Source organism: Rhinolophus sinicus, chromosome X (genome assembly GCF_036562045.2).
Source record: "Rhinolophus sinicus isolate RSC01 chromosome X, ASM3656204v1, whole genome shotgun sequence".
In the NCBI taxonomy this organism is placed as follows: Eukaryota; Metazoa; Chordata; class Mammalia; order Chiroptera; family Rhinolophidae; genus Rhinolophus; species Rhinolophus sinicus.
In genome coordinates, this window is record NC_133768.1 from 39,950,810 (window position 1) to 39,965,614 (window position 14,805).

Sequence of the window (14,805 nt, forward strand, 5' to 3'; positions counted from 1 at the left end):
GTTTGTAAGTGGAGGGGGACAAATTCTCAGGTCTGGGTATGTGACAGGGCCCACAGATCCCAGGGCCTGGGTGTGAGGATAGGTACCCTGTACCCTGCAGGGCCCTTCCCCTGATGCCTCAGCAGTCTGTGCTGCTGTCAGGCCTGGGGTGGCTCACCGCGGATGGAGCCTTGGTCAGGGCCATCTTCCCGGCCAGGTGGGCCTGCATAGCACCCAGCTTCTCCTTCTCCAGCACCAGCTGTGAGGACAGGCACAAAGTGAGGCCTCAACCAGGTCTCCCCACCATGTCTTCGCCCAGACTGTGGTCTTCCCTGGGAGTGCCCTTCCCCATTCCCTCCTTTATGCCAGCCCCCATCCTGGGTGAGCCTGGCTCCTGGCATTGGGAGGAAATAAGTTCTGCCCATCATCCTCCCCACCATACCCCCCGCCCCACATCACCTGCTGCTCCAGAGACTGCACCACCTCCCTCTGGAGGAGACACTGCGCTCTGCCCTTCTCATCCAGGAGATGGTCCGCCTGGCAGTGCCTGGGGTGGGGGGAGATGCTATGTAGGTGACCATGGCAGGCCTGGCTTTCTGGATCCATTTTCTGAGTGGGGAGGGCTTAGACCCTCTGGGAAGTCTCTTCTCAGAGCCTCAGCACCGACCCCCCTACTCCGTCTCCCTTTCACACCCATCTTTCCTTCAACACATGCTACTTGGCATCTACTGTGCGCCAGGCCTGAGCTCGCCACTTGAGCCAGGGTGTTGGAGATGATTTTGAAGAGTGGTGAGCTGGGAGCAGTCAGGTAGGTGAGAGCAGGAAACACACTCCACATGGAGGGAAGGCCCGGTAGTGAAGAGGACAGGATGCATTGAATTGTTGCTGATAGTTGGGTAGGGCTGGAGAATGTGTGTGTGTGTGTGTGTGTGAGAGAGAGAGAGAGAGAGAGAGAGAGAGAGAGAGAGAGAGAGAGAGAGAGAGGGGTCTAGGTGAGGCAGCAACAGCTATTGTGAGGTGCAGGGACTTTGGGGATCAATAAAATCATGCTGCTGTGTTGGCATGAGGAGTAGCAGGGCAAAGCAGTTAGGAGTGTGGATTCTGGAGCCTGGGTTCAAATTGCAGCTCTGTCACTTAGGAAATGGGTGATCTTGATCAAGACACTTAACCTCTTTGGCCTCAGTTTCTTTGTCTGTAAAATGGAGGTAAATAACAGCGCACACTATTATGCCCCATATACAGATGAGAAAACCGAGGCCCAGAGGAGCTAAGTAACTTGCCCAAGGTTATACAGCCAGTGAGTGACAGAGTCTGGATTTGAACCCCCAGTCTCAGCTTTTGCCTCATTCATCTTACTACATATCAGGATGAGGCCTGAGCTGAGACCTGCATCCCAGACCTCCTTCCACAAACTGGGGAACCCCCTGGACTGGAATGGGCCTGGGTTACTTACTTGAGAAAGTCCTCCGGCTCCTCAAAGACCTTCTCACATCCGGGCCACTTGCAGATGCCATTTGCTAGCAGTGAGTAGGAGCCCTGGGGCACGGTCAAAAGGGTGCTGGAAGGACAGAGGGTGTCAGGGGAGGGAATGGCAGGACGAGAGTCCTTCCCAGTCCTGCCCACTGACCTGTCTTTCCTGGGTGCACTGGGGTTTGGGAAGGTGCAGAGCAGTGTTGGTTCCCTGGACACCCACTCCAGGCTGGCCACGTTGATCCCTGCGGGTGAGGACAGGGCACCTCTGGGGACTGCAAGCTGGGCTCTGGAGCTTGGCCCGCAAGGCCTCTCTTTTTGAGTTGCCCACTCTCCTGAGCCTTGCGGGCCCTGACTCCCAGGGAGCTCTGGTGTCCCTAATGTCCAAGGCTTCTGGTACAGCAGCTCAAAGACTGCCATTTGCAAGTGCTGACATTTTGACTAACTTTGCAAAGATCTGTGGTTCTGTGATTTTGACATTCTGCATCTTTCAGGTTCTGAGCCTGACATTTTTGGGAGGTTGGAGTTTCCAAGATGATGAAACCTGACACCTCTGACCTCAGGGCCACGATTCAGCAGCCTACACTGCTCATGTTCAAGGACTTGGGGGCTTTGGGGTTCTGTGGAGCTTTGGGGTGTGGTGTTACCAGGTGGTATGCCGGGCCGGGCCTTGAGGGAGAAGACCCCGGTGGCAGCGGTGGGTGGCGGAAGGCTGATCATAGCTGGGCTGTCCAGTGGGCGCACCTGTAGCACGGGGGTCCTGGAATGGGCATCCACTGTGGAGAGCTGGGGGCACATATGGGCCATGATTCAGCTGGGCCCCCTCCTCAGTTTCCCCACCTGCTCCCTCCTCCTTGCCTGGTCAGGGTTGGTACCTGGTGCATGAAGTGTGGCCTGTCCTGGAGCAGTGCCTGCAAGTGGGGTGAGGGTCCCAGCCGCGCTGCAGAGGGTGCCACCATGACGAGGGGCACTGTGGGTAGCTGGGGGACAAAGGCGGGAAGGTGAGAGGCCATCTTCACCCTCACTGTTCCACATGTCTAATTTATATACTCCTCACCACAACCTCACATGGTAGCGACTATGACCATCCCCTTTATACATATGTAGAAACTGAGACTCAGGGAGACGGAGCGGCGTAAGATAAAACAGCTAGTAAGTGCTGGAGTGGCCTCAACCCTGTCACCGCACCTCCTTGGGACCCAGGCCTCTCTCGGTCACATGGGGATGGAGGCACATGGATGCGCCTGTGGCACTACGATAGGGTCTCCTCTCCTGAGATGGATTGGGAGGTCGGGGAGAGGCTTGAATCTCTGAGACCTGCTAAGTGGGGACTTTCTTGGCCCTGTGATATCTGCATAAGTCACAGACTTGCCTGGGACCCAGAAAACCACTTCCTGTGCCCCAGCTGGGCCCCCCGCCCAGTGCCACAGTAAAGGTCGGCACCTGTAGGCCCAGGTACCCCACCCTGCTTGCCCCATCCTGGGCCCCGGGCCTCACCTGCAGCTGTGATGGTGGCATGGGGTTCAAAGAGGAGGAGGAGGCATGGGCCCCGCCTCGGAGGTCCCGGCCCTGGAAGGTTGCCCCTGGGCCCTTGGTCCCCAGCAGGTCTGAGGCCTTGGGTGCAGCCCTCCAGTTGGGAGAGGCTCCTGGGGATGGGCTGAGCACCAAGGAAGGGGCCGAGGGCTTGGCTGGCCTGGGATTGGGCATCGGGTCCTTGTCCGAGGGCAGGCTGTAGATACACAGGGGGAAGGAATTACACATGTGCCGAAGGATGTGCAAAATACTCAACCACCTGAACCATGTGGACATTCCCTCTGGTCGGAGCAGGTATTGGCTGGGGCATGTCCCCAAGGGCCCCACATACAGCTGGGTCCCAGCTCTGGTCATATGTGTGTGTATGCACACACACACACACACACAAGTTTCAGGAACACAGGTGTGTTGTGTCTTCACGCACACCCCATGTGCAGACTCGCACAGGTCCAGCACATCTTGCCTGTGCGTGCTGGCACAGCCCCGGTGGGGATCTATCCTCCAGAGGGGGGTGGGGGGTTCAGGGGGGTTTGTGGGGCTTCAGCCAGGGTAAGTCAGCTCTTTCCCTCACTGCTTGGGGCCTGTCTTCTGGCCTCAGTGTTCCCATCCTCCCTGTACCAGGCACAGGCCCCCCCACCTCTGCTGATCCTGCCTGCGGGGGGCTGGTCTCGGATTTTCTCCTGGGAGCATTATTTTACCCCAGTGACTTGGGCATATCTGGAAGTGGCGGGGGGCATGGAGTCAAAAGATCCCTCTGGCTGCTGTGAAAGGGGCAGACTTTAGGACGGTGAGGGCGGAAGCTAGTGAAGAGGCTACTGCAAAAATCCAGGTAAGCAACGACTTTTAAAAAGTGAAGAGGCTACTGGTAAAAGTCCAGGTGGCACAGACCAGGGTGGTGGCAGTGGAGATGGTGAGAAGTGGGTGGATTTTGAGAATGTTTGGAAGGTGGAGTCAGGACAATTTTCTGGCAGCTTGGATGTGGTGGTGAGAGAGGGAGGCACTTCTGGGTATTAGCCTGAGCAGCTGGAAGGATACAGCTGACGTGACCTGAGTTGGGGGAGATGGGGGGAGCTGAGTGGGGGGTGTGGATGGGTATGAAGAGCCTGGCATTAAACATATGAGTGGAAATGCTGAGTGCGCAGCTGAGTACAGGAGTCTGGAGCTCAGGCAGGGTAGGTTCTACTCATCTCAGGGCTCTACCCTGCACAGAGCTGGCATGGCAGGTGCCAGAAAGGAGGAGAGATGGGTTCTCTTGAGTCTATGGGAGCTCCTCGACTCAGCCCGCACGGAGTTCACCCTCAGACTACCGCCGAGTCTTTGCTCACGCGGTTTCGCCCCTCGGGAGTTCCTGCTTTTCTTCCTCGTCCCCTAGCCAAGGCCAATCCAGAAAGCCCTCTATAATGGTTCCAGAATCCGACACTCTCCAATGGCTGAAGCCTTGGTTTCTTAGAATCCTGTAATCCCAGTCTGAGAGGAAGGTCGAGCTGGAAGGGCCTGACTAGTCCAACCTCCATTTTACGGAAGGGGATACCCAGGTGCAGTGCTCCACAGGCCCGGCTCGACTTGAGAGCTCTATTTCTTTCTCCAGAAAGTGTGCATGTGTGCACATGTCATAAGCCCCCTGCTGCGGGGCCGTGTGTGTGTGTGTGTGTGTGTGTGTGTGTGTGTGTGTCTCCCCCCCACTCCGCAGCATCAGGTTGGGCACATAGCTGCCGAGAGCAGCTCGGGGAAGTACACGGAGGGTTCTGGGGGAGCAATTGCTCCTTCCTTTCTTTGCTGTCAGCCCATGGGGGTTGTCAGAGCTGTGGTGCTGAGGGGGGTGTGTGGTGAGAATCCAGGTATCCAACCCTTGGACTCCCTGGAGGTTAGAACATTACTCGGTGAGAATCAGGAGCCTGGGTCTATGGAGGCTCAGAACAAAGGCCTGAGAGAACACTGGTGACCATGAGGAGTTGAGTGAATGAAGGAGTGAATAAATGAAGGCAGAGATCACGGTGATGCTTCTACAAGCCAAGGAACGCCAGAGACTGCCAGCAAACCATGAGAAACTAGCAGAGAGGCATGAACAGATTCTCCCTCACAGCCCTGGAAGGAGCCAACCCTGCGGTCATGTTGATCTAGGACTTCTGGTCTCTAGAACCGAGACAATACATTTCTGTTGTTTAAGCCCCCCAGTTTGTGATACTTTGTTACAGAAGCCTGAGCACACTAATACTGATTTTAGTGAGTGAGTGGATGTTTGGTTGTTTTCCACTACTCTGGCTTGGCCCACACAGCTGGCCTGTGGTCACCTCTGAAGCTGCTGTGACACTTGGCCAGAGTTGATAAGAAATCTCCTCCCCAAATATCTGGAATGGCCTGACTCAGGGAAGCATAGATACAGTCTCAGAAAGGGGACATGGATATGGTCTGTCTGGCAGTGGGGTACTGGAGGGCCGGGCTGGGCAGCCAGCTTCCTGCACTGTCTGTTGGGGCGTCCCTTTCTGACTATTTCTCAGAAGATGCATGGAGGATGTTTCTGGGACACAGATTATGTTTTCATATCGGGGTCTGCATCTGGGCCCTGTTGTCACAGCCTCTGACTTCCCCAGATTTTTCCGCCATTGACGTCATGGCGGCCGGATGCGCTGGGCTTCATCAGCACCAAGGAGGAAGAGAAGGGGGCAGACACCCCACCCCACGGGTTTCGTTCCGAGAATTGGCTGGCCCATCCTGTAGCCCGCTTGGCCCAGGTGGGGTGATGTGGGTGTTGGCGGATGTGGTGAGTGACGTCCATCTGGCCACCATGACAAGTCCTGGGCCCTGTAGACCTGGCCCTTCTTGGGCCATGGAGAGGCCCAAGGTTTGATGCTTGGGGACTGCCATGCAGACCCTACAAATACTGGGACCCTCAGGGTCTTCAGATGATACTACACCAGAAGCTCAGAATCACAGAACATCATTTCTTAGATTCAAAGAATCTCAGAATCTCGAACCTATACATTCTGTGGGGGCCACGGGGGGACTAACTTCTCAGTACGTCAAGGCCAATATCCCTGGGGTCCAAACTTACTGGAACTCCCCGAAGGACAGAAAGCTTACTACTTCATCAGGCCACCCACCTACCAGGCCTGGAATTGCAGCAAGCTTCCCCTCAGCCTCTCTCCTACGTTCTATGAAGGCGGGAAGGTCAGAATTACCCCTGTCCACTTTTCCCAGCTTGGAGCCAGGCTCTGCCGCTAAATAGCTGCAACTCTCCCCAGGCTCATAGGTAAATTGGAACAATAACAGTACCCATCTTCCAAAGTTAATGCACATGAAGCGCTTAGCAAAATGTCAGTGATCGGTGAACGGACACCTGCAGGGCCTCGGTCTCCCTGTCCATTCTGGGACAATGTTCCCAGACTCACAGCCACTCTGCCAGAGATGGGGAGGGAAGAAAGGGGAGGGCCTCATGGCAGGGAGCAGGAAAAGCCGTGGCCTTTGCCAGGAGACATCCCACCACCAGGCTCCCTGGAAAGGCCCTGGGATGGACGTTCCCAGGGACCAGTGACAACTCTGGGGACACGGCTGAGTTCAGTTCACAGCCAGGCCCACAGAGAGACTGACTGTTGTCCCTCCAGTATCACCACTCTCTGGCCATGAGGCCCCCAGACCCCTGGGGCTCCAGGACCCCACCCAGCCTAGCTCTTGGGAGGCTGATTCCCACACTGTGACTGTGGATTCTCCTGCCTTAGGGAGGGTCCCACGTGTGAAAAGGCAGAAGGGGGAATGGCAGCAGCTGGGGGGCAGCCCAGGTCTCCTTGCCCCACCATGGGTGCTGAGAGGTAAATTGAGGCCCACAGTGGGGGAGAGGGATGAAGTCAGGGTCCCACCAAGAGTCCTGAGATCTGAGTTTGGATCTCAACTCTGTCACTACATCTCTGTGCGGCCTTGGGAGAGGCCCGCTCGCCCATCTCTGGGGCTCAGTTTGCTTCTCTTGTACACTGGTAAGGGGGGAGGTGTGAACTAGATGAGGGCCAGGGCCCTTCTGTTCTGTGTCGGGGTGAGTTGTTGTTACGTGTCTGCAGGGCTTCAGACTGACAACTGCGCTTCTATCCAGGCGACTGAGATACAAGGATACATAGAGACAAAGAGAGGCGGAAACAAAGAGAGAGACATAGGGGAAGAGAGAGACACAGAGAACAAGAGATACAGAGAGAGATGGGAGAGACATGAGGTGGGATAGGGATAGACAGAGTGAGAGACAAAAAGAACAAGAGAGACAGTGAGAGACACTGAGAGAAGGAGAGACAGAGTGGGTGCGTGTGGGATCCATAGGATACTATATATATATACATATATATATACGCACACATACATATATATGTATATATATATACATATATACATATATACATACACACACATATATATATGTGTGTATATATATATATATATATATATATATATATATATATATATATATGGAGAGAGAGAGAGAGGCCTCAAATAAGAACAGTTGCTGGCCTCTGCCTGAAATACCGAGTAATAACCAAGGGCAAGATGGGGTGGGTATTGTATTGTATTGCAAAGCAACAATTAGCAAAGCAGTGTGGACCTGGTACAAGAGCAGACACTGAGGAAAAGAACAGAATAGAAAGCTCAAACACACACCTATGGCTAGAGGGGATCAAGTTTGTGATGACTGTGGCATTTCAAACTGGGGGAAGGTGGAGGATAGATTGCTTAACAAATATATTGTTTAACAAATGTTTCTGGGGTAATTAAGGGAAAAATAAAGTTATTGAATGAACAGTCACTCTATTTTCCCACTAACCCCTCCCTGCCCAGTTTGAAATGTCACCATCATCATATACCCTAAAATAAATTCCAGATCCATTAAACAGATAAGTAATAATATCTAAGATTGATCTTGGGTTTATTGTTTGCCAGGCCCTATGCTAAGCACTTAACATGGTTAATAGATTTAATTCTCACAACCTGAGGTAGGTATTATCATAACCATCACAGTACATATGAGGAAATGGAAGTACAGAGAGTTTAAATACCTGGCTAAAAATCACACAAATGGCTTGGGGTGAGTCTGGGTTTGTCCCAGACAGTCTGGCTCCAGTACCCACACTCTTAACCTCTACAGTAAATGGAAAAAATGAAGCCATAAAAGAGACTAGAAGCCAACTCATGTGAACATTTATCTCATTTTCAAGTGGGAAAGGACTTTCTAAGCACAAAACCAGAGGTAGTAACCACACAAGAAAAGACTAACCTAATTGACTAGCATATAAAAACATCACAAGCATCACAAAACACCATAAACAAATAGAAAAGGCAAATGATGCATAGGAGAAAATATTTGCTATATATGTATGGCTGATGGAAGGTTAATATCCTTTCTAAATAAAGAGCTGTGACAAATAAATAAGGAAAAAAAGATGAACACCCTATTAGGGCTAAGTATATGACCAGACAACTAAAACAAAAGCACAAATGGTCAATAAACAGTATAAGAATCAAAGAATGCAAATTTCAATAATGTGGTAGCATTTTTTTCTTACCTGTTATGTTGAGAAAGGATTAAAAAATGATAATACCCACCCAGGATTAACTTGAGTAGAGGGAGCATAAAACAGAACAACCATTTGAAAGAACAATTTGCAGAGAGGGTCAGAAACCTTAAAAGTGCACATACCCTTTGCTCACGCAACTCCATTTTCAGGAACCCAAGGAACTAATCAGGGATGATTTATAGGGAAAAACGAGACATAATTCGAATGTCCAATAATCGGCCCTTGGTCAAACCAATCATGGTTCACACCAATGTGAGGTCAGTCTTGACAGCCATGAAAGATCATATGTTGAAACAAGTTTTAGTGGTCGACAAAAATATACCTATTAATTGAATAAAGCAGGAACAAAGCCAATAGATAGAGTGATTCTAATTTGGTCAAAAAAATACTAGCAGCTAAAAGTGAGCACTTGCTAAGCCTGCAGAAACGAACTCACCCCAGACTTGAACAGCCTGCTCTGTTTCTGGACATGGACTCTGGCCAGACACATACACACACAGGAGGTCCTGGGCGTAGGACCATACAGCTAAGCCGCGGTTGACAATGGCATGAAGTGGCTCCCTAGGAGGGTCTCCTCTCACACAGGGCCAGCACAAGTTCAGGGAAGTGCTTAGCCTGACCCAGCAGTTCACGATCCTTCTTTGATCGGAGCAAACAGAATTGATGCTCATTCTCATAAAATGCAAATGTCCTCACTGACATTGCTCAACACACTATTATTAAGTGCTAACTGTATAAAACTCTGGGCTGGATGCTGGGTGGGAAGGCAGGTGGGGGAAGGTGAGACAAGAGAGCAGCAGAGACAGTGGGAGAAAGACCGAGGAAAGGAGATAGACGAAGTATGGTTAAGATGGAGGAGACAAAGACAGGGAAGATGGTCAGAGTAGACAGAGACAGAGGGATGGAGACTCTGAGTGCCAGGGAAACAGACAGAGAAAGACAGGGCAAAGAAACACACAAAGAGCGAGACAGGGTGAATAGAGACAAAGGGACGGGAGCTATCAAGAAAGAAGAGACGGAGAGTTGAGAGATGTAGTTGAAATTTCTAGTTATACATACACAGTGTTTCAAGTTGTTTAAAGCTCTAAAATTCATAAAGACTGGCAGTTGACATATCCAAAAAAATCCTACCAATCTACATATCAATCAATGTATTTATCTTTCCCTCTGGCCAAGCATTGATGAAGTACTTTACCTATCAGTCTTCTGGCATTGATTATTACTATTATTATTGTAAAAAATACCTTACCTGCCCAGGAGCACGGTAGCTGCATGCGTTTGGACTGGACTGGACGATGCCTGCCCCTCCAGTGCCTACCTCACAGCCATCTCTGCCATTGGACCCTCCTCTGGTGGGGGAGAGTGGGGACACTCACCTTGGTGAAGTGGACCAACAGAAAAGGATCAGCCTGGCTTGTGGGAAACTGTCACATATCAAAAACAACTTTGCTTTTATACCGAGAAGAAAAACCACGGTGTGGAAGCCACAGACCTCTCTCTTCTAATAATCCAAAATTTTTTGATGACTGTGTGCGCTGATAATCACGGGGTGGGGGGGTTCTCATAGTTCTCTCTCTCTCTCTCTCTCTCTCTCTCTCTCTCTCTCTCGCTCTCTCTCTCTCTCTCTCTCTCTCTCTCTCGCTCTCTCTCGCTGTTTCTCCTCTTCTTGATTATGAGACTTTAACGGAAATTTTGAAATTTTGGGTTTTTTTCTTTGCCCTTTACGAGTCATCTTAAAATATTTCTTCCCCTCACCACAGAAGTGAGAGGTATCAATGAGATAACACGGCTCATGAGAAACCACAGTTTTTTAAACAAAAGTGTGTAGAGTCAGGGAAAAAAAAACACACAACAAAAAAAACAAACCAAAACAAAGGAAAAGAACTCAATTAAATCACAGGGGCATCCCAGGCAAGCAGAGATGCCACTCTGTGAGTGAGTAGATATTTAAATGTTTCTGGGGAAAGAAAAAGAGGTGCTGAGGCCCTATGTGTGGATGGGAAACACCAGGGAAAGAGACAGAATAGGGCTGGGTTTCCAGCCCTCAGTTTCCCTGCAGGTGGGATTGATATGGTCATCACCACTCTCACTGCTCAGGGACGGGGAGCTCTGGACACTCTTGCAATCCATCTTCCCACAGAGGGTGAGGGGCATGGAAGTTACTTCACAGAGTAAAAAGCAGGGAGTCCTCCCCACCCTCCACAATTCACAGAATCGAAGAGTCTCAGAATCACTGGCTCCCAGAATCCACTGAGCATCACTGAGTGAAGAAAGGGAAAAAAGTCTCGCCTTATGTCTTGGTGCCTGAGAGCTCTGACCCGGAGGCCACCCTACAGGGAAGGTACTGACCAGGACACCCGTATTAATGCATCCATCCTCACAAAGCCCAGAGACCCTTGGGTCTCCGACCCTCTTGTAGTTAGGGACACCGTGACCTGATGCTTCTGAGGCCCTCAGCCTTTGACATTTTCTACTTCGAAAAATCTAAGTTTCCAAGGTTTTAGGATTTCAAATATCTGTCATTATCCCCGTACCTGACACTTATCTCAAATTCTCCATGTGCCACAATGCTGAACACTTATCACAAATGGTCACATTCAATCCTCACCACAACCCGTTGAGGTCCATCTTGTCATCATGGACGTTATACAGGAGGGGAAAACGGAGGTGCGAAGTAGTCAAGCAACTTGCCCCAGATCACAGAGCTGATGAATGGGGGCTCTGTGTTCCTTGGTGGCAGGCTTTGAAACTCCCAGGTTTTCTTGAGACCAATGGTCTGAGATTTTAAATTCTAGGATGCAATGACAGGGAGGTTCTGAGATTTGGAGATTCTTGAAGCTTGTGAGGTTTTAAGGTTGTCCAAGAATTGGCGGCGGCATTTCCTTACCTTAGCAAATACCCCCTCCAACCAATGTTCTACAGGGGAGATAAGCCCCCCCGGGGCTTCTCCTGACAGGCCATGGCTGAGACTCCCGGTCTGCGGCTCCCCAGCGCCTTGCATGGCTTAGGGTTTTGTCATCCATCGTCCACTCCAAACCCTCTGCAAGACTAGCTTCAGGCCTGGGGAAGAGAAATTGGAAACAGCTTTTTATTCACATAGTACAAACCTAGTGGCCAAGACCCACCCCTTCACCCCTTCACCCCTTTGTCTCTTTTCCTACTCAACCTCCCAAGCCCTCAAAAGAAGGAGAGCCTCTTTCCTCAGCTCAGACTCACCTTTCTGGAAAAGCCCAGAGGGGCCTGATGGCCTGGCTTTGTAAAGGTAAGGGAAAAAAATAAAAGTGAAGAGAAAAAAAAAAAAAAAGAAGACCAAAAAAAAAAAAAAAAAAAAAATCAGCCAACAACAACAATTAAAAAAAAGCAAAAAAAAAAAAAAAAAAACAAAAAAAAAAACCCAACCCTCCCTACCATTAGTTCAAAACAAACTTTCACTGGTCGAGGCTTCTGAGTTGGTGGGACATGTCTGAGACCCAAAGACGGCCTGTGCGCCAGGCATTCAGGGGATGCACCAAGGTGGGATGAGGTCCTCAGGTGAAGGCCTGCAGGGACCGTGTACAGCAGGGGCTTAACAGATGTGGCGTGTGGTTGGGAAAAGAGAAGGGGTGAGGAGTGTGCTTGTCAAGAAGGAGTCCTGGGGAGCCGATTTTAGGGATGTCCGCAAGGTTAATGACCCCTTGCTTCCTGTGGACTTTGGCCTGAACATTCTCTACGCCACCTGTGTAACTAATAACCAGGACAGTTCTAAAAGCCGAGGTCTCGTTCCCTGCTCCAGGACCTGCCCCTCCTGAGAGAGGGGGCTGTTTTTCTCTTTCAGTGTTAGAGGTGTGGGCTGCACCCCTCCCTTACACCCTTCTAGATCATCTCTCCCTTATTGTCATTTGTTCCATGAGAGGAGTGGCCAGAGAAATAGGAGGAAAACTGAGTGAGTGTGGTGGCCCAAAGAGTCCCAGAAGGCTACTTGAGTGGAGCCTGGAGTGCGGTAGAGGTGACACTGCTGCTGCTGCTGACAGCCAGGACCCTTGCAAAGGGACAACTGGGGGTCAGGTAGGCAGACAGGGGCAGAGGTCACCACCTCCTCTCTGTACTGGACTATATCCTCTTGCATGGAAAGCTTCTGGGGGAGAGTGTGCAGGATTAAACAGAGAAGTGGGTGAAAGTCCCCAGAGAAGGGGGCCTTTGACAAGGACTTGAAGGAAGTGAGGGGGGGAGCTATGCCAATATCTGAGTAATTCCGGAGAAAATGGCCAATGCAAAGGTCCTGAGGTGGGAGTGTGCCTGATTTACTCCAAATCTACTAAGGAGGTCGGTGTGGTTACAGTGGCATGAGCAAGAGAAAGAGGGGTAGGAGGTGAGGTCAGAGAGGGGACCAGGGAGGTTGGAAGATGCAGGACCTCGTAGACCATGGTGAGCACTTTGGCTTTTCCTGTGAGTGAGGAGGCCACAGGACAATTGTGAGCAGAGGAGAGGCGTGAGCTATCTTAGGATTTAACAGGATCACTCTGATTACTGAGTGTAGAACTGACTGTAGGAGTGAAGGTAGAAGCAGGGGAACCAGTAAAGGGCAGGCTACTGCAATAGTCCAGATGACTAATGACAGTGCTGGCAGCGGAGTGGGTGAGGAGAGGATGGATTTGGGAAATATTTTGAATGGAGGGCTGACAGGATCTGTTGAAAGATGAGTCTTGGGGCCAGAGTAGGACACAGACAATGCCCTAACTTGGAGTCTCTGTGCTACTTACGAGCTTGAACTATTAGGTGATTAAAAAAAATAAAGTTCTACCTTGCTGAACTCCCATTATTTCATGATTTCTCTGCTACTTTCAGCGGAACATATTCCTCCCTTACCCATGATGCCTGGACACTGGGACACAAGGCGGGGGGAGCTGGTGAGAGGACCGCTTCCCTCCTAGGGATGCTGAGTCAAACCTTGCATATGGGATGGAGGGGAAAATGTATGAAGGGACATGATCAGTGGCCAAAAGCTACAATTCAGTTCCCACAGGAGGTGAGACCTCAAAGGGAGAGTCAAAGTTGACTAGACAGAGGAAGCAGAAGGGGCAGTGCTCTTGGGAGAGGGAACAGAAGCAGAGATGGGGACAGACAGAAAGAAAGTGAGGCCACTGTGGGGTGTGGAGGGCCAAGTTGGGCAAGAATGACAGGGCTTGGATTTGTGATTATGTCGGTCAACTCTTGGCGGCATTGTCAGGCTCAGTGTTTTGCTGAGCTGGTTAGAAAAAGCTAATCTTCCTAAAAAGCTCAGTTTCTCTTTTGGCCATTCATTCAACGACGGTGCCACGTCCTGGAGAATGCTGAGGATTACAATCAGGGGCATTCTTGGCTAGTGCCACTACTCAAGCAAAAGCTTGGAGGTGGGCAGAGGAGACCCAGTAACTGCGACAGGAGAATCCGTTTTGCTTTCTTAGATCTCATGCTTGGGTGCAGTCTAGTTCTTTCAGGGGCTCTGGGGAGTCACAGCTGGTGGGGGCAATAGGGAGTCATGGAAGGTTAGGGAGAAGGTAAATCCATTCACCAGAGGCATTCTACGGTTCTGCTGCTAGAACACGCTACAGTCCAGACAAGGCTACCGTACGTACCGTCTTCTCTGGCTTCCTTATTGGCTCTTCATCCCTCACTATCTATAACGCTCCGGTTGGCTCTGCTCTTTCACGTCCCGCCTTCATGTCCCTCCGCACTGCCCTTGGGAGGCACAACTTCACTCTGGCTCCCCCATTGGCTATCCACCATCTCTCTTCCTTGCTCCCGCCTTCACCGCCCACGCCCATTGGCTCTGCCCCTCCAGTTCCGCCTCCGAGGACTCACAAACCACCTCTTGTACGCATTCTAGCCTCTGCATTGGCTAATTCCGCCCTGGCACCGCCCCTTGAGGGTGTCATGCACGCACACAACACCCCCCATTGACTCCTTGCAGCCCTTATCGTCACCCCTCCTCTACACCACCGGCGCGCGGCTCCCCATTGGCTGTTCGCTGTCTCTAGCTTCCATCCCACTACTTATCTTCGCAACCCAGGGATCTCCTACTTTTCGGGCCTCTCCGTTCGCTGCCTGCTGCCTCCATCGCCTATAGCCATTCCATTTTCCCCGCCACCCAGATGCCAGTCTTGCTCACACTTCCCCTTAGCAGTCCTACTGATGCTCTCTGCATCCCAGAACCTACTCCACCCCCATTCAGACCTCCCTATTGATTTACCGATCGTCCCGCCTCCTACACTGCCCACTCTCAGGCATCCCTATTGGCGGCGTGCTTCTCCGGCAC

The 14,805-nt window shown here is 51.1% G+C and overlaps 1 protein-coding gene across 9 annotated transcripts in view; it reads right to left on the minus strand.

Moving 5' to 3' along the window:
• FOXP3 (forkhead box P3) overlaps positions 1-14,774 on the minus strand; it is an 18,738-nt gene extending 3,964 nt beyond the window's left edge. Inside the window, exons 1-9 of one of the 9 annotated variants that reach the window (XM_074324227.1) lie at positions 14,126-14,774; positions 11,419-11,591; positions 11,066-11,322; positions 2,947-3,178; positions 2,325-2,429; positions 2,097-2,235; positions 1,433-1,694; positions 439-526; positions 158-238 (exon numbers count right to left, since the gene is read on the minus strand). In XM_074324227.1, coding sequence (XP_074180328.1) covers positions 158-238; positions 439-526; positions 1,433-1,694; positions 2,097-2,235; positions 2,325-2,429; positions 2,947-3,156 — 885 coding nt within the window. In that variant the 5' untranslated portion in view covers positions 3,157-3,178; positions 11,066-11,322; positions 11,419-11,591; positions 14,126-14,774. The other 8 variants (XM_019714331.2, XM_074324224.1, XM_074324228.1 and 5 more) reach the window with 8 other exon arrangements.
• Positions 14,775-14,805: the final 31 nt, after the last annotated feature.